Source organism: Euprymna scolopes, chromosome 21 (genome assembly GCF_053919585.1).
Source record: "Euprymna scolopes isolate OS-2025 chromosome 21, ASM5391958v1, whole genome shotgun sequence".
NCBI classification, from domain to species: domain Eukaryota; kingdom Metazoa; phylum Mollusca; class Cephalopoda; order Sepiida; family Sepiolidae; genus Euprymna; species Euprymna scolopes.
In genome coordinates, this window is record NC_136502.1 from 83,524,146 (window position 1) to 83,545,354 (window position 21,209).

Below are 21,209 nucleotides of genomic sequence, written 5' to 3' on the forward strand. Positions count from 1 at the left end.
ATGCATATGACATACCTCTTGTAATTGTTAAGAATATGACACACCTCTTGTAATTGTTAAGAATATGTCATAACTCTTGTAATTAAGAATATGACACACCTCTTGTAATTGTTAAGAATATGACACACCTCTTGTAATTGTTATGCATATGACATACCTCTTGTAATTGTTAAGAATATGACACACCTCTTGTAATTGTTAAGAATATGACACACCTCTTGTAATTGTTAAGAATATGTCATAACTCTTGTAATTGTCTACTGTAATGCATACTACACCATCTACTGATCTGTTAACCTTCATTTTTCTACTTTCAATTTATTTTTGAAAATTGTTGATCAGACATGAATATTCCGTGATTATTTACTGATTGTCACTAATGGCAATAAATAAATAAAACTAATTAAAAAGAAATTTTCAAAATTTTAATAACAAACTCTGTCAAGAACAACATGAATCAGTTTTATTCCTTTTTGAAAAGTGCAAATGTCATGCAATGCATGTAACGACTAAACATAAATAACATGTTATGAGAATTTTTTTTTATTATATTCATATTATTATTGGGGTTTTTTTTTGCAATATATATTTGCTTTTTAATATTGAAAATTCTACTATAAAACCTTGACGTTAATATGCATTTATGAAAAAAAATATAGTGCAAATCATAATAAAAGTCAATGTAAAACTAATCTCAGATGTATTAAATAAATAACAAATAGTAAAAATACAGATTGTAAAAACAAAACAAAAAAAATGGTGTTGTCCTTTTTAAAGAAGTATGAAGAAAATTTGAATTTCTGTAAATTATGTTGAAAAAGAAAAATGGAAAAAAAAAAACAGGAAAGAAAATAAAATTCTGCTATAAAATCCTTATGTCCATTTGTGACTTTAGAAAAGCATAAAATTTCTAGTTTTATTCATTTATACTCATTCAAATTTATTATGAACTAGCAGGCGAGGAGTGGCTTTACCCTATTGTAAAATATGCTTAAATATATTTTAAGTCACATAGGTTTCGTATTTATTATTACAGAGCCAATTCTCTATTGAATATTATATTGTACTTAATATATGGTACTGATTTCAAAAGTGTAAAAAAATGACTTGGGTGCCATCAGCTTAAATCGAAACTAAAACATTTAGCGATCCAGACTGGTTTCCTGCTGTTTGAGCTATCGACAGATAAGAAAGATTTAAAATTAGCACATTTCAAGCTATGAACGAATTTGTGTATGCACAAAAATAATAGAAATATGTCGGCAAGTTGAAATAAACATTTTGCATTTCAACTTGCCGATATATTTTTATATGCGTTATTCATCCATCCAAACAAAGATTTTACTGGTTATAAACCATCTTTGGAGTATGATTACTATTATCTGTTAATTTCAGTGTTATGCGACCAGTAGTTTAAGAGTTTATCGGTTAAATATTTTCACACAGACATACATACATTTATTGTTTTCTTTATATAGATAATAGAAATAAAATCTGTGTCGGATTGTAGTACAATAGGGGTTTTGTGTTTGTAAAATTCAGAATATTCTTTAAAAGGAACATGTCATTTTAACAAAACTGGTAATTATATTTAAGATTTTAGGCTTTGACAGCATCACCAATAATTCCATTTGTAAGGGTAAGCACAAAATTTAAGTTTGTAAACAATGATTAGAATAAAATGAACAGAGAAGAATAAGTTCCAGAATATTTTTTAGTTGAGAATTAATAATTTGTTTTTATTTAAGCTACTATTCTCATCTGATTTATTACCACCACAACGTTTCAACCGATGTAACCTCTGATCTTCTTCGGGTGTGCCTTTTAGAACTTGGTAATCTTTATGTCGAATTTGTGGATCTATATATAATTTTAAACTGAACCATTTAATAAATCCACGGGAGTGGATTGTTCTCGTTACATGCCACAATGGATAAAGGCATCATGTCAGATCAGTTCTAATAGACAATCCTCTGGAAGTGGAAAATTCAATCTTCACTAAACTCTATACTAACTAAAACTAAAAGTAAAAATTACTGAACACTTCTACTCGATGATGGCTGATAGAATAAGAATAATCTATCCTAAAGGGTTTAGTTCAAAATTCTGTATAGATTTCTGAGTTTGACATAAAGATTCTCAAGTTTTAAAAGATGCAAAGAAGATCAGAGGTCACATTAAATGAACATAATAGTCCGAATATTTCAAGTAGTACAGATGGAAATGAATTATGATTCCAAATTTATGTAGACATCTTATTTCGTAATGTTTGATATTCTTTGGTAATAATAAAAAATATATAAGATTATGGCTGTAATAGCAACAGTAGCGTCTCTAAGAATTCCGAACTATAATCATTTCATTTGACCAATTTTTTGCTGAGTTTAAGTATTTAAAATGGTACTTTATATATTGTATATAGTTTCAATTTAAAAAAAAAAATGTTTAGAATATGCATTTTTCTACAATTCTTAAATATCTGTCCAACTTTTTTTTTGTCTGTATTTTCAGGAAAGACTTTAATAAACTGAGATTCATTTGCAATTTAATTATTGATTCAATTACATTTGATATATTTTGAATATTAAAATAAAAAGAATAGCAAAATGGGCCTAATTCTTTTTCTTTTTTTTAAATTTATTTATTACATAAGTGATACCGTTAAAGAAGCTATTTCATTTAAAGAATTTGACGAATTTTTACTTTTTATATAAGATGAAAAAATAAGTTTCTGGTTATTTTAAATTATTTATTTGTGAATACACTGAGGCACCTGCCTGCTTGTTTCTGAATTTCAAGTTAATGCGCAAATAATGAAGCTGACTTTTTTTTTTTTACGTTCAATTAAGAAAAGTGAACGTTATGCAAGTTTTATTGCGTTAATATTTTGATACAATTAATAGAATTTACTTTTAGATTTAAAGAATCCATAGAAATTTAATGGTCTCTTTACAAACAACTACCTAGAATAAGAATCAACATTTCAAATTAAATTCTTTGGGAAAGGTGAGGTGAACGGAAGTAGAAATGCAAACGAAAGCGGACATTTAATAGAGAAGCAGACTAGGAGACATATTGGCAGGAAGAGGGGAAACACAAACAGAGGGAAAAGAAACAAACGTCGGGGAGAAATAGAAGGCAAGAGGGTGATAATTTATGTCACCAATATTAAATTTACAAGATCAGGTTGATTGGTTTGGTTGGTTGTTTTTGTTTTACGGCATATCAACCCTTTTCGGGTTATTTAATGCCGAATCCAAAGATTTTGAAGAAAAAAATTTTAATAGAATATATTTGTTGTTTTCAAGTCATTTTCTATTCAACCCATAGTTGGGACCCTAACAGGTACTACCACTCCGGGTCAGAGTGGACCTGGGAGCAATGGTAATTAAAGGGTGGCTCCACACTCCCCAAAGCCCACAAGCTGGGGCCTCACCACTGGATATAGTTTAAGGTCATATCCAGGACCCCCATTGAGGGACTTTTACCCTCTGCAGGGGGCAGTCGGTGTATTCTAATGCCTCACCGACAGGGCCAGATAAGGTTGAGGTTACACTTATAGAAGTGGGAGCCTCCATTCAGTTTCAAAAGACAATTTATATCCCCCCTGTTAGGATAGCTGTGCGTGTAATTGTGAGGCAAGGGTCGCGCAATCTCCAACCACACCTCTCTTAAATCGACAGTGTTTGAGTCCAGTGGCAATGAGAAGTGCTAGACAACTAGAAGCAATAACAAGATAAGCGAAGAGAACATACAGTACCTGGATTCCCAAACGGACACCCATTTTAGTACTGACCAGGATCAACGTTGCTTAACTTCAGTGATCTAACGGCAACCGGGGTGTCAACGTGATTATGCCATACAAATACTTATACATTCACTTATAAATCTATAGATATAAAGTTTATAGATATATTAGCAGGCTGTCCGGTGCACTAAAAAAACTGCTCACACCTGTCAGTATTATATATCTCTAGAAAACTACCACTCACCCATGCATAGAGTATTGTTGTTATGTCTAGGCGAGTGTATCTATCACTAGTTTCTTCCTCCAGGATCCCGCCAAAAATGTCTCCATCCATAGCCTTGAGCCCCTGGAGGGGCATAGGCCATCTACAACTTTTTGTAGATGTTTTTGTAGCGAGGAGTTCTTTTTACAGGGTGCGGGTGCTGGCCCCACACCCAACCTTCTCAGAAGGTACATACAACGCCTAGCCTTCCCTAATGGTCACCCATCTGGTACTGGCCAGACTCAACGTTGCTTAACTTTGGGGATCTGGCGAGAACGGGTGTGTCAACGTGATTGTGCCGTACCCACCAAAAAAATCTCCAATCTAATAAATCTGGTACTGTCAACTAAGCTCCAGCCCGTGTCCCATCGTTGTAATATTGCATCTGTGTGTTTATTTTACAAATACTTTAATGAAATATTCTTTCACAAACAGTCATAGCACCAGTGTGACCCTCTCCCTCGACGTAAATACCCTCAATTAACCAAACAGAAAAATTCCATCTCCTCACTATAGAGTTCCGTAGATGTCAGAAAGCTTTCTACTCTAATAGTTTCTTCCAACAAACTGTTACACTTTGGAATTCTCCTCTTATTTTCTGCTTTCCTGACTGTACTAAGATAGAGAAATTTAAATGTAATACGAACAGACATTTCGCTGCTCAACTCCCTACATAGAATGTCCCTGTAGGTATGACCTCTAGTAGTAGCCCCAGTGGTCATATGCCTTGTTTGAGGTGAATAAGAGTTAAAAATTAGAAGTTCAAACAAAATTACTGTAACAAAATTGGTTTTGGTTTTCTAACAATTGATTCATTGGATAATTTAATGACTAAACAAAACAATACCATGATAAATACATTTAACTTTTAAAATGTAATAATTAGACAATACCATAATAAATACATTTGACTTTTAAAATTTAATAACTAGACAATACCATAATAAATACATTTGACTTTTAAAATTTAATGGCTAAACAATACCATAATAAATACATTTGACTTTTAAATTTTAATGACTAAACGATACCATAATAAATACATTTGACTTTTAAAATTTAATGACTAAACGATACCATAATAAATACATTTGACTTTTAAAATTTAATGACTAAACGATACCATAATAAATACATTTGACTTTTAAAATTTAATGACTAAACGATACCATAATAAATACATTTGACTTTTAAAATTTAATGACTAAACGATACCATAATAAATACATTTGACTTTTAAAATTAAATGACTAAACGATACCATAATAAATACATTTGACTTTTAAAATTTAATGACTAAACGATACCATAATAAATACATTTGACTTTTAAAATTTAATGACTAAACGATACCATAATAAATACATTTGACTTTTAAAATTTAATGACTAAACGATACCATAATAAATACATTTGACTTTTAAAATTTAATGACTAAACGATACCATAATAAATACATTTGACTTTTAAAATTTAATGACTAAACGATACCATAATAAATACATTTGACTTTTAAAATTTAATGACTAAACGATACCATAATAAATACATTTGACTTTTAAAATTTAATGACTAAACGATACCATAATAAATACATTTGACTTTTAAAATTTAATGACTAAACGATACCATAATAAATACATTTGACTTTTAAAATTTAATGACTAAACGATACCATAATAAATACATTTGACTTTTAAAATTTAATGACTAAACGATACCATAATAAATACATTTGACTTTTAAAATTTAATGACCAAACAATACCATAATAAATACATTTGACTTTTAAAATTTAATGACTAAACGATACCATAATAAATACATTTGACTTTTAAAATTTAATGACTAAACGATACCATAATAAATACATTTGACTTTTAAAATTTAATGACTAAACGATACCATAATAAATACATTTGACTTTTAAAATTTAATGACTAAACGATACCATAATAAATACATTTGACTTTTAAAATTTAATGACCAAGCAATACCATAATAAATACATTTGACTTTTAAAATTTAATGACTAAACAATAACATAATAAATACATTTGACTTTTAAAATTTAATAACTAAACAATACCATAATAAATACATTTGACTTTTAAAATTTAATGACTAAACGATACCATAATAAATACATTTGACTTTTAAAATTTAATGACTAAACGATACCATAATAAATACATTTGACTTTTAAAATTTAATGACTAAACAATACCATAATAAATACATTTGACTTTTAAAATTTAATGACCAAACAATACCATTATAAATACATTTGACTTTTAAAATTTAATGACTAAACAATACCATAATAAATACATTTGACTTTTAAAATTTAATAACTAAACAATACCATAATAAATACATTTGACTTTTAAAATTTAATGACTAAACGATACCATAATAAATACATTTGACATTTAAAATTTAATGACCAAACAATACCATAATAAATACATTTAACTTTTAAAATTCTATTTAAAAAAAAATAATAATGGATAAAATTCTTGGAGGAAAAAAAGATGATATGATTAAAGTTTATGAAAAAAAATACATGTCTGGCTTTTATTCGCCATTTCTTATCATGATCGCAGGAAAATCTCCTGATAGTTATTAGGCGAATAATCTCAGCACGTGTTAGACGAAAATCAAGAATAGTCATCTGAAATGTTTGGGCCACATTAAAGCGAAGAGATCATTACACATGAACACATTTGTTCATTCCTATTCTTGTTGTTCCGGCTGCTGCAAGGTCACCTTCTCTTAATTTAGGTTATTGCTGTCTCCAGGTCACTCAAGCGATCTTTAATGGTAGCCTTTTCTCTGCCTATCAGCCTTCTCCACACACTATACAACAAGTTGAGTCATAGAAAATTGTGAGATTTTTTTTATTTTTAAGTTGCAAAGATGATGTTCTGTTTGCTTTTCTTTTTTCTTTTTACAAAGGAGTCACCGCTTATCAAGGCTCAGAGGCCATTCGAGGATAAGGGTTTATGAGTGTACAGTCAGGGAAACATGTCAGTCATCGGTAGTAGTGGAAATTTGGTAAATTGGATTACTTAATCATCAATAATTTGTTCACGTTGGACTTGAAGACAACCATATTGTAGTCAGTTAGAAAGCAGAAAAATGGGACATAGTTATACAGGCGTGCAGTTCTAAGAAAGAAGCTTTGTTTATGGAATCTACGTTTAGGTTAAAGCACAGATAAAGAGAGGGAAATTAATAATAGTGGTTTCAGCTAGACGAGTGTTTTTGTGAAAGTCAGGCCAGGGGGGGACCATAGATTGGGGCTCAGACGAGCACTTGCCATGAAAATAACGATAAAACAGGGACAGGCTCGTGACGTTTCTTCTATGGGAAAGAGGTTGCTGGGAAGAGAAAAGGGCATCTCCCACTAAGCTACTAAGTCTATTTTGAACTCTTTCAAGGCAGGATAAGATGTTTCAAACAGCTCCTGCCCAGATGTGGCAACAGTACTCCATCCTTGAACGAACTTGGCTCTTATACATGTAGAGAATTGCATCAGCAGTGATATATCTACTGGAATGGTAGAACGATCTCACCATTTTCCCAGCAGCCTTGGCAACGGATTTGATGTACGTGTTCCATCTCAGATCAGGAGTAAAGGTCAAGCCCAGAAGTTTGTCAAAACAGGGAGCCTCCTCAAGATGAGAGCCATTCATTTCAATTGATGCCAGACGGGGATCAGAATGTTGATGATGGAAAGATAGAAGTTTGGTCTTAGATGCATTAAAATTAACCAGCTACTTCTTTCTCTATTGCACCATGTGTGAAAGATTAGAGGAGAGAAAATCAGAGAGAACTTGGTCGTTTACGGTCTTTAAAGTGTTGCCATAGATGGTAGTGTCGTCAGCATAAATGTCTACAAATGATCTTAGAATGTGATTTGGGAGATTATTGATGTAGATCAGAAAGAGAGTTGGGCCAGTATGGATCCCTTAGGGACTCCAGCTTTAATTCTGTGAGCTTCAGAGCTGTATCTATCTGGTGTTGTACATGTTTTTTTTTGTTTTTTCTTTTCTGTTTTTGTTTTTTGTTTGTTTTGTTTTTTGTTTTTTTGATGGGTTTAATCTTAAATTTTATTAGTTTCAATGTTGTATTATGTTTTGCATTTTTAAAATTTTTGCTGGATTTTTATTTAATTTCATAGTATAGTTGGATCTTTAATTTTAATATCTAACATCAAGCCCCTTTCTTTTGATATGTCAAAGGCTAATACATAAGAAACAAAGGCCAATCAAGAAATCACTGCTAGTATCATTATTATCATTAGAAAATTCGAAAGGTCAAGTGTTTCAAGTGCTATGTGTCTGACGTAATTGCAACTTTAAATTACCAAATCTGTTTTCTCCCATACCCTTGAGATTATCTTCACTATTATATAAAAGGAACTTTGCGCGTGTGTGTGTGTGTGTGAGAGAGTTCGTTTCTTATGGACTCGAAAACGGCTGGGCCAATTTTTTTTATAAAATTTCACACAAAGGTACTTTATGTGCCTGGCAGTGTATGTAGATAGATTTTTTATCAGAATGTCTTTGATAAGTATTGATAATTGATAATCGAAATAATCCAATGAAAGAAGGAACAGGCGATTTTGATCCAAGTTAACACCTTACACAGCCTAACATCACAAGAGCATTTGAGAAGTTTTATTATCACACAAACCAAAAGGCCCAACATATAAAATCAACAGTATGTTCTTTGATATGACAGGTGCGTGTTCAAAAAAAAAATGCTTCTGTTTAGAGCATAATTGAAGCATGATACTTGTCTTTTGCATTTTTACATTAATTCAAGCCATTATATATAAAAAGTAGTTATATAAAATCACCAGTAGGTTCTCTACAGTGCACTGTAGACTACAATGTACTGCGGACTAAGTCACTGTGGGGAAGCATGTGAAGCTTCCTTCCGGTGCACTGCATTTGTTCCCCAACTAGAGCAGACAATCAATTGATTTGATTTAAAATTGGGCGATTGCCACCGCTGTCGAGGACAATAAAAATATGGGAGTGTGAAACATTCGTTGATCATCTTCCAATCCCGGGCTGCTAGTAAGGAATAATCACTATGATCATCTTGTCAACATAATGAAATCTGATTTCAGAAAAGCACAAAATAAAGTTAATTGAGAACTAGACTTTGAACATTCACAAAAATTCCAACATCAATATATTACATATGAAAAGTCTACTGTGGAATTTCCACAGGTCCTGCTAGTCATTATCATTATTATATAGTGGTATTATTATTCTTTCTTATTGTATTTGTTTATTTTACTTTTACTCGTTCTAAACAAGACACATTGACACTGAGACATAAGGGGCCACCGTAAATTAAGGACCACACTTGCAGGAGCATCTTAAGTGGGGAGTTGTGCAGCGAGATGTTTGTTCACATTACATTTACATTTCTACATATAAACAAAATCATGGAGAGAGAAAGCAGGGAAGGAATTACAAAGGCCAGTAATTCAAAAGCAAAAAACTATTAGAATCAGAAGCCTTTCGAAACCTGGGGACCTCGACAGTGAAGCGGTGGGATTTTGCTAATGAGGGATCAATCAGAGGTACAAGTTGGCACGTCAAGTGAAGAAAGTTCATTGGAACACATTCCATTAAAACATTAAAAAGCACAGTGATGCAACATGGTGGTGATGGGGCAGAGGCTGAAACTTGGTAGACTGTAAGAGACCTATTAGATGAGGGGTTCCTTTTGTGGACCCTTTCTAAGAAGAAGAGATTAGTGATTGGTGCACCAGTCCAGATGTGACAACAATACTCCATGCAGTGGTTAATGGGGCTTCGTAGATATCATTTTGAGATAGAAGTAAAAACACTGATTATTTTACCATATAATTTTTATATGTATTTATGGTGTGTACAGGCACCCGTACCTAAATTAGCTGGGGGGAAAAATGCTCAATCTTTCTATAAATGGGCACAGACACGTTAAGAAATATTAGAGTGGTTGAATAAACAAAGAAAGTGAGGAATTGAGCGATATACATCGATAGCTAAAAAAAAATAGATGAGCGACTAAGTGGAAAAATTCTTTTTTTTTCTTTAAAGTAACTCAATCCCAAAATTATCTTCCTCGAAAAGTATTTTTAGCATGTATTTTATATTATTAGAGTATATATATATATATATATATATATATATATATATATATATATATATAGTACTGTTTCGCTGTTTCACAACTCATCAGGGTGGCTAGGCAGGCAACTGCTTCAAGTCAGGATCGAAACCCGACCACTCAAATGACAGTCAAGGCTTTTCACCATCGCGCTATACGGCTGATGCTGCGTGGGTAATGAATTACCAATGTTTTGGCATTATCCAAATGTCTCTGCTCGATTTGTTTACAGAAATACGCTAATGGCAGTTTTTTTTTTTTTTTACACAGTGATCACCGCTTATCAAGGCCCGGAAGCCACTCAGGGATAAGGGTTATTGCAAGTACATTACATTGGTTAGTGTGGAGATTTGATGAAGTGTTTACTTAAGGGAGCGGTTCATTAGTTTGTATATCACTTCCCGATATGCTCAACCCAAGATAGGGAGCATCATATATATATATATATATATATATATATATATATATATATATATATATATAAAGAGCAAATAGTGAATAAAACATGTTAAAAAAACACTTTGAAAAAGAATTAAAAACATATTTAATTTGAAAAGGAAACACTAAAAAAGTGGATAGTCCTTAATCCGCAAGCAAAGTCCTATTCCGCATTTTGCTAAATCCTACCCTCTGATGAGAAGGAAAGTATTTCTTCGACACTCTGCGGATTAAGGCCCATCCACTTTTTTAGTGTTTCCTTTTCAAATTAAATATGTTTTTAACTCTTTTTCAAAGTGTTTTTAACATGTTTTATTAACTATTTGCTCGTATTATATAAGCTCTATCTCCTATTTGGTTTTATCGAGCTTTTACATCTGGTTGAGATTACTTTATAAATACTAATTTTTTAATATTTATAATATACTTTAGTTTTACCATCTTGGATCATTTTGGTAAATTTAATTGTAATTTTTATTATATATATATATATATATATATATATATATATATATATATATATATATATATATATATATAAGCTTAATGAAACAAACATTGATAAACTCAGATTTAGTATAATAATTAGGGCTATGACAACAACATATTCTTTTCATTATTTTGACTTTCGAGTATATATCGACACAGTTAGACACAATTAATCAACTAAGAACCGCATCACTCTACATAAAAACATAAGATATCAATGGATATATATATCTGAGAATCCAAAAAAAAAGGAAAAAAAAAATATCCTGTTGTCATAATAATAAATAATAATCTATTTGAAATTAGTTAGATTGTGTTTCTACGATATAAGCGTTGTTTAAAATTTAAATTGAAATACGTATACGTTTATAAGCTAATGCGGTGCAAGATTTTTCTTGCATTGTATTGGCTTGTAAACATAAAACATACGTATTTCAATTAAAACTTTAAGCCACGCTTATATAGCGGGAATACAATCTAACTAATTCACTTGATATACGCCATACGTATCACCCGGACATTCGAAGATATCACCGTTGAAGAAAAAACACACAGGCCCTATTTTTACTGTTGTTTTCCTTCGTTTTAACACCATGCGATGAAGAAAAAAAAAATATCCAGAAGAAGGCGTATACCATCGAAAAATTTTGATTTTCAAACAAATAAATATTTGTTTATTTTATTTTTAAAAATCTGCGTTGTATTGGCTTATAAATGTAAAACATAGGTATTTCAAGTCTACTTGAAATTATTTATGTTCACTTGTTGCAGTGTTCATCCTAAATCTCACTCCTGGACAGGGTTCAAAAAAGAGTCGCTATCCTCATAGGTCCTGAACTATCATCTAGGCTTCAACCTCTATCCCAGCGAAATGTTGCATCCTTCAACGTAAATATCCCTGACAAGCAACTAAATCCCACACTTATACAGTAGAGATCCATAGATATAAGAAAGCCTTCTGCTCTAATAGTTTCTTCCCTAGACTTCCCTGTTAGACTTTGGAATTCGCTTCTGGGTTCCTGCTTCCCCAACTGTACTGACATGCAGAAGTTCAAGCGTAATGTGAACAGACATCTTGCTGCTCAACTCCCTACATAGCATCCCGGCAACTTATGTGCCCTACATCAAAGTGGCACTGTGCCTTGTTTGGCATGAAAAAAACTTTATTTTTTCAAACTTGATTACTTATAAATGTTTCTTACAAAAATATGTTTCATTAATATGACTGATTTTAGAAGTATTTACTGAATGTTACATCTTTAACTGACAGGTTTTTATATTTCTTTTAATTTCAGATATGGCAAGAGACTGCTTTCAAATGATGCCGACTTGATTTTTACTAGGCAAATTATATTCATCGTTTCAAGTTCAACCATGCTAGTATCAGCGTTTATATTCTTCTTTGTCGTAGACACAGGTTCCAGTATAGACTTGATCTATCATGTACAGGAAGGAATGAGCCCTGGTTTGTACCTGGGTAATGTTGCTGCAGATTCTCACCTATATGACAATGTACCATCTCAAGATCGGAACCTGATAACATTCAGTCTTTTACGACAAGGTTCAGCTGACAGTTCACAATTGTTCCGAATATCAAAGAAAGGCAAATTTTATACAACGCAGAGACTTGATGCTGAGTCTCTTTGTACTTATAATACGGAGTGTTATGAAATGGTTGATATTGCAGTGAGGAGGGCAGAGTCTTTTATGAAGATTTTAGAAATCAAAGTCATCATTCAAGATGTTAATGACCATAAACCGGAATTCCCTCAAAAACTTGTCAACATTGAATTTTCGGAAGATGATAAAAAGGGGAAAAAGAAATTAATACCAAATGCAATTGATAGAGATGTTGGTCAAGAGAATTCTCAGATTGATTATCATCTCATGAAAAACAAAAATGAACCTTTTAGCTTAGCAGTGTCTGAAAGAATTGATGGATCATCGAAACTTCATATTAAGTTAGAAGACAACCTTGATAGGGAAGAAAAAGATTCATATTTGATTCATGTAATTGCAAAAGATGGAGGAAAACCTTCTAAACAAAGTGTTTTAGATGTTCGCATAACTGTCACTGATGTAAATGATAATCCTCCTATTTTTTCACAAAATGTTTACAATGTCACAGTAAAGAATGAACCAAATGATGTTTCTCCCATTGTAATTTTGTCTGTCAAAGATTTAGATTCCGGAAGAAATGCCAAAGTTAAATATGTGTTCAGTTCCAAGACATTAGAAGCGGCAAAATCTCATTTCAAATTAAATGAAATGTCCGGAGAAATCTTTTTGAATAAAATATTCTTATTTGGCGAAAAGTTCACGTCCAAATTGTATATTGAAGCAACTGATCAAGGTACTCCACCATTAAGTTCCATTGCAATGGTTCAAGTCAATGTGGTAAATGAGAGGAACAATCCTCCAAAAATCGATGTAAATTTTGTATCCGCTTCCGAAGGACAAACTGCTACAATTTCCGAAGACATCAAGGTCGGCAGTTTCATTGCTTATGTGAAGGTCATTGATGAAGATACTGGACGCAATGGAGATGTCACTTGCAAACTAAACCATGAGAAATTCCAGCTTCAAAAACTGGACACTAAAAAATACAAGATAATTGTGAAAAAGCCGATTGATCGAGAGACCCAAGACCATCATGATATCAGCATCACTTGCCAAGACAAAGGATCTCCTCCTCTTCATAGTGAGACTAAATTCTCTGTCCAAGTGACTGATGTTAATGATGTAAGACCCCAGTTTCGGGATCAGACGATTAAACTATCAATTGCAGAAAACCAAAAGGCCAAATCACCAGTTGGCTGGATCAATGCCACCGATACTGACTTGGGTCCTGGAGGAAGACTCACATATTCCCTGATAACTAGCAATAAAGAACAGTTTTTTCCATTCCGCATTTCTGACAATGGTTTAATCTCTACAATTATGTCATTGGATCATGAATTTCAAAAGGTTTACAAGTTTAAGGTTTTGGTTGAAGATAATGGAGTACCATCTTTAAACAATACAGTGAATGTGGAGATTGAAGTTACGGACGAGAACGATAATGCCCCATATTTTACATTTCCTGGTGTTAATCCGTATAGCATGGACGTTGTCTATTACCCAAAGCAGTCAAAGAACATCACAGTTTTAAAAGCATCAGACAAAGATAGTTTGGAAAATGCATTTTTAAAATATGACATAATTGCTGGTAACAAAGCTAAGTTGTTTAAATTGAACCGTTATACTGGTTTATTATCATTCAACCGTGAGATTAAACCACAAGATGCAGGATTATATGTCTTTCAGTTTTCCGTGAAAGATAGCGGCATCCCTGTATTGTCGGCAAGCACTAATTTATCTTTAACCGTGATTGTGAGCAATGTAACATCTGAATATGTGTTAAATTCTACCAAACCACAAGTAAATGACAGAATCCATCAGTATTTATTAATTGTTATTGTGTTGGTGGCTGTCACTTTAGCTGTGCCCATTACTGCAGGTTTCTCAATCTGCTGTATTCGATGTAACGATCGCAGAAAGACTGCACGCAAATCTGCTGCAGTGAAACAGTCCAAGAAAAATATCAACCAGCAGAGACATTTAATTGTCCATCCTCATTTGTCCTCTGCTTGGTCTGATGCTCCTGTTGTTAGAGCAGCTCCTCCACGAGAAAGACCTCCACCGCCAGTCCGACAAAAACGTACAGTACTCTCTAGTGAAAAATATTCTAGAGGAAGGAAGAGTTCCGTCTTACCAATGAGACTTCAAAAAGTCACTGATGTTATTTATCAGGTAAGTGTTTTCTTTCCAAATATATTTCACGTATTTACATTGTTAATAAAATATACATTACTAACAGGACCTGTGGAAAATCCACGCAATGAGGAATATATTTAATCAACAAATGTTGAGATAAAGTTCATATTTTTCTGTATATTGCAAAAATATTTGTTTTTCCTACAGAAAAAAAAACAATAATAAGCAGCAAATATGAGTACATCAACATTTCTATAAAAATGGTGTTCATTGTGTTTTAAATATATAACTCACACAAATGAGCTATATTGATAAGTACTAAAAAATACTCATAGAGTAATTTTGTGCTACATAGTTCAATACAAATAATAAAATCTCATTGTAACAGGAAATCTTTAGCTTACTCTTTCAGTCCAGCACCTCTAGCAGACAATGTTCTATTTTTTGTCCTGTTTCTTTCAAAAGTTCTTCTTTTACACAACGTTTCGCTGACTTCTTTGGTGAAGAACTATTGCGTGTCAGAATTGCTACGAGTTTATGGCCTCGTTTTTTTATGAAATGGTTTAGGGGGAGGAAGGACGCCATAGAGGTCACAACGAAGAATACATGAAATGAACAACGTTGGAAGTATGTAGATTTTGACTCCATATAATTATATGGAGTCAAAATCTACATACTTCCAACGTTGTATCCGACAGACGAATATTGAAGGTTGAGAACCGATTTTATTTACTACTAACAACTTGTATTAGAAGAGGCAAAGTGTTCGTAGGATTGAATGTGATTTAACGAAGAATGGATTGTCCGATGGAGATATTTGACAGTTTGTATTACGGTGAAATGTTCGTAGAATGTTTGCAGGTATGTACGATTTAACAAGGAATGAATGTTCGTAAAACGTTTATAGGTATGTATAAATTGACAAGGAATGAAGGTTCGTAAACGTAACTTATCTTTTGGACGATGGATGTGGTAGGGGTAGGCCGGTCATCCTGCTGTCGGTGATGCGTGTCCTGGCTTGTAACTGAAAAGCGGGTTACTTCTTTCATCAGCAGCTAGCAGCCCGGCGTCTTCGTCTTCTTTCTCCTTCTCTCTCTCCTGGTTCCCTAAAAACCCTCGTTTTATAGTGGCAAACCGGCTCCCAGTGACTGTGCTATTTTAGGCGCGGAGCTCTGCCATTGGTCGATAACTATTTTGTGGTTATCTTATTTTTTTCTTCCCAACCGGAAGCGATGCATGGAGCCATGTGCAAAAGACGATTTTTCATTTTGTCTCTCGTGGTTGATACGTTAACATCCAGTTCGCTGCTAATTCTCATCATGTTCCGACAAGTTCGTTTCTCACATTAGTATAACAATGATCATATATTATTACAATGAAACTCGAAAACAATGCTACATTAAATGGGGGTCACTCTTATATTTTTCCAGGGTTGCCAAATTGGTCTTTTTAAGGTCAAATTTCACGAATTTGGCCTTTTTTTTTTTTTAAATCTGTTTGACCTCCAAAAATTGTATTTTGCTTTTTCAAAGCGTAACGTACAGACTAAGGAAGGAACGAGCAGAATGTTATACAGATTTGAAAGAATGTTGTAGCTTGTTTGAAATCTTGTGTGTGGTGTGTAAGAAGTTCAATTTTTTTAAGTGATGTTGATGCAACTTGTTTGAAAATACTATTGATACAAACAACGGTAACTACATCAAGTAACAATATTGAATTATTTCAATTATTTTCAAATGACTATATTATTATTCAATACTTATCTTATTATTCAATGTCATTTGATCTATTTACTGTTTGCTTGTATCAAGCGGTGTTTTCAACTAAATTGCATTTGCATTGGCTTTAAAAATTCCACTTATTATCTGTTACTTATTATCCATAGTTTTAAGTCTTATCGCATCTATGTTCATGTTTTGTATATAAAAAGGATATTTTTAGATTTATTTTTATACGCAATTAAGATGAAATGTTATTCTTTGTGTATTTAGGCACTAGTTTTGTTTTTATTATTATTTTTAATAATCGATTTAATTATTTTTTTTAATTAATTTTAGAGTTAATTTTTTTAAATTAATTTTAGAGTTAACTATTTTTTTTAATTAATTTTAGAGTTAATTATTTTTTTTATTAATTTTAGTTTTAATTATTTTTTAAATTAATTTTAGAGTTAATTATTTTTTTTAATTGATTTTAGAGTTAATTATTTTTTATTAATTTTAGATTTAATTATTTTTTTTAATTAAATTTAGATTTTATTATTTTTTTTAAATTAATTTTTGAGTTAATTATTTTTTTTTAATTAATTTTAGATTTAATTATTTTTTTTTTAATTAATTTTAGAGTTAATTATTTTTTTATTAATTTTAGAGTTAATTATTTTTTTTATTAATTTTAGATTTAATTATTTTTTTAAAATTAATTTTAGAGTTAATCTTTTGAAGGAAACGATCAGTAAGTTAATAACAAAAGAAATATCAAATAAAGGTTTATTGAGAAAAATATACTAATATTTTTTTCAAAAAGCATTTTAGCTATACTAATTTTCAAAGAATACTCCTCTCTCCCCCTTACACAGATTAAATGAAAGACGAGTTAATCAATAGGTCAAAAGTCAAGGATAAGTATTTATATCACATTAAAACTACTCAATAAAAAATCTATAAAATGGTTCGTAGGGATATCATCAAATCCCAAGTGTGTTATAGATATATCAGTTTTTTATAACTGTCTTGTGAGAATAAGTTTTTTGTAAGTATTAAAATGTCTTCTCTTTTAAGCCTTCCTTTTCTTTCTTTTCTATCAAACTTCCTTTCATTTTGTTTAGAAATGTTTGCTTATTTTTCCAACTTTTTCTTTTTTTCCTAATTTTTTTCGACAGTTCCTATTTCAATTGCCTCAGGGTCGCTTTTTTATGTAGATGTAGATAAAAAGAACAAAAATATAAATTATCTCAGTCGCGAAGGAGTTCTCCTCCACTAACCGAGAAAAAAATTGGAATAGATACTATACTTTGACCTGGATACAGTTATTACGTTTCTAAATTTTTTAGATGAGGATTAATTATTTGGATTTTTCAGACTACTGTTCTCATCTTGAGTGTTATTTTCATGGATGTATCTTGTTGAACTTGGGACTCTTTCTGTCGAACTCGAGAATCTGCACAGAATTTCGAACAAAACTCTTTATTTAATTCATGGAGGCAGCATGCTCTCGTTCAGTCAATCATGATTGGGTAGAAGTCCTAAGTAATCTGTAATTATATTTTGAGTATCGTCTGCACTTAGGATATAATAATATCTGCTTTCTTTTCATTTCACTTTTTTATCCATAATTCATATTTAAAAATGACCTATTATTAAAAATCTATTCCGTTTTTGTTTTTCTTCCATTTCAAGAATCACATCATTACATTCTTTTAACATATTCTAAAACCTTTGAATCTCCTGTGAATGTGTAAATGACCGTTAAACTGATACACACATAAACAAAAATTCATAAGAATAAATTTTTATTGCTTTTTCATATTCCATTAAATATTTACGTAAGTAAACTATAATATATTGCATACATTAATTGCTTTTTAATATTCCATAAAATATTTACGTAAGTAGACTATAATATAGTACATACCACTGCTTTTTCATATTCTATTAAATATTTACGTAATTAGACATATATATAGTACATACATTAATTGATTTTCATATTCCATTAAATATTTACGTAAGTAAACCATAAAATATTATATATATTAATTGTTTTTCATATTTCATTAAATATTTACGTAAGTAAACTATAATATAGTACTGTTGTGGTTGCAAGGTTGAACAATAATTAGTAAGGAAATACAATGAAGACGCAAACAACAAGATAACACAATAATAAGTGTATTAAAGAAAAGGTATATTTACAATATGTACAAATGACGGTGTCGAGTCAGAGAGTCTTGGTGGGAGGACATGTACGCTCTTCGGCGTCACTTCCGGTGGCATTTGAGTAAGACACACCAAGGCCAACCTAGGCTTGCCATTTATAGTGTTATGTTATTCGCATATGCAAATAAGTGGTTGCCACCACAACACCCCCCTCCCAAGATTTGAAGTCACACAGATTTCAATATCTTTTTCTTTTTGGGTTTACCATTAATGCTTCATTCACTTTTCTTTTCCTACCTGATCTTCGGGGTTCAAGTGCATTTTGAGGCGGTTCCAAATTAAAAGATTCGTATATGATATCTATGGTGTCCTCCTCTTCGACTGTTGTCGTATCATCATCATCTTGGATACGACGTTTTTTTATCTGATTTAGGTGCCTTTTATGTATATTCTGTGAACCTTTAATCATGTATGTACAATCACCAATGCGTTTATCCACTACTCCACATTCCCAGTAAGATGTGTTATTTCTGTAGCACTTAAAATATACTCGATCTCCCGAGTTATATTTCTTTCTTCTCGTGTGTGTAGTGTTTCGGATAATTGCCTGCCTTGGCAATAGTTTGTCAAACGCTGATTTTACCTTTCTGGCAAACATTAGATCAGCTGGTGATATGTTTGATGGTGTACTAGGATGTGATGTAATCCTATATACTTGCAAGAATTGTTGCAAAGCTTTTTCTATTGGTGTTCCAATGGATTTCTTTAACGCTCGTTTTAGCGTGTCCACGAACCTTGCCGCGAGGCCGTTCGACCTTGGATGATACGGCGGAGTCGTGATGTGCTTCACTCGGAACGTGTCGCAAAATTCCTTAAACTCTGCGGATGTGAACTGCGTTCCGTTGTCAGTGACCAGTGTGTCTGGTACACCGAATCTTGCAAACAACTCGTGTAGGAACCCTATTGAGTTGTTCGTTGTTGGATTCCTGCAACGCATTACCTCCGGCCATTTTGTGAAACTATCCACTACAATTAAATAATAGTTTTCACCTACTGGACCAGCGAAGTCCATGTGGATTCTCGACCATGGTTGGTCGGTTTTCGGCCAAGGTTTGTGTACTATAGGTGGAGATTTTGCCGCTAACTGGCATCCTTTACATTTATCAATTGTTGTCGCTATGTCAGTGTCCATGTTACGCCAGTACACGTAGCTTCTCATTAACGACTTCATTCGATTTATCCCCGGATGTCCTGTGTGGAAATCTCTTAACATCCTATTCTGCAATGTTTTGGGTATTACCACTCTCTCGCTGTACAGTAACACATCGTCACATATGGAGAAAAACTTCCTGCACCTTTGTGTCCGTTATAATTTTCTCTTTTATGTCCTTTATATATTCGTCTTTCTCGGCTTCCCTTTTAATGTCCGACAAAGTTACGGGTAGTTCCTTAATGATGTTTGCTACCATTTTTTACTTCAACATTTGTCCGAATTGCTGCAATGACTGATTCTTCCAGATTGTGTTTCTGTGGTATCAGTCTTGACTGTCAATCCGCATGGCAAATCTTTTTTGATGCTAGATGTTGTAGCTGGAAATCGTAATTAAGTAGTATTGTACCCCAGCGCAGCAATCTATTTGCGGTGTATACCGGCAATCATTTTTTTGATCCATAGATCGTGACTAACGGTTTATGGTCGGTTTCAAGTATGAATTGTCTACCATATAAATATCGGTGAAATTTAGTCACAGCAAAGATTATGCTCAACGCTTCTTTTTCGATTTGTGAATATGCCCTTTCGGCTGGTATCAGCGTTCTCGAAGCATGCGCTATTGGTTTTCTAGACCCATCCGGCATAATATGTTGAATGCATGCTCCTAAGCCGTAGGAGCTAGCGTCATTAGCGACGACTATTTTTAAGTTTGTGTCAAAGTGCGTTAAGAATAATTCGGATGTTAGTGCGCTCTTTATTTTGTCAAAAGCGGTTTGACATTCTTGCGTCCAGTTCCACGGTGTATCCTTTTTAAGCAGATTATTTAAGAGGGCTCGCAAGTTATGCATTCCTTCAATAAAAGATTGGTAATAATTTGCGAGTCCTAAGAAACTCTGCAAGGTTGTTACATTATCGGGTACTGGCATATTTTTTATTGCCGCAGATCTGTCTGGGTCTGGACGTCGTCCATGTTTGTTTATTATGTGTCCAAGATACTTAACCTCGCTCATACAAAAGTCAGATTTACTTTCTTTTACTTTAAAGCCGAATTCTTGTATTCGAGTAAATACTTGTTTCAAATGTTCCTTATGTTCTTCTAGGGATTTGCTCCTGACAACAATGTCGTCCAGGTATGCACATGCGCACTCAATACCACTTAGCATGGTGTCCATCGCTTGCTGAAAGATGGCAGGCGCTACTTTGATGCCAAAAGGCAATCGGTTGTATTTGTATAAGCCCTTATGCGTA

General features: G+C 32.5%; 1 protein-coding gene across 2 annotated transcripts in view; it reads left to right on the forward strand.

Moving 5' to 3' along the window:
• The window catches only part of LOC145242526 (protocadherin gamma-B2-like), a 144,769-nt gene that overhangs the window by 59,801 nt on the left and 63,759 nt on the right, over positions 1–21,209 (forward strand). For both annotated transcript variants that reach the window (XM_080105599.1, XM_080105598.1), the window contains exon 2: positions 12,410–14,906. In XM_080105599.1, the coding sequence (XP_079961725.1) occupies positions 12,489–14,906 (2,418 nt within the window). In that variant the 5' untranslated portion in view covers positions 12,410–12,488. The remainder of the gene's footprint in view (positions 1–12,409; positions 14,907–21,209) is intronic.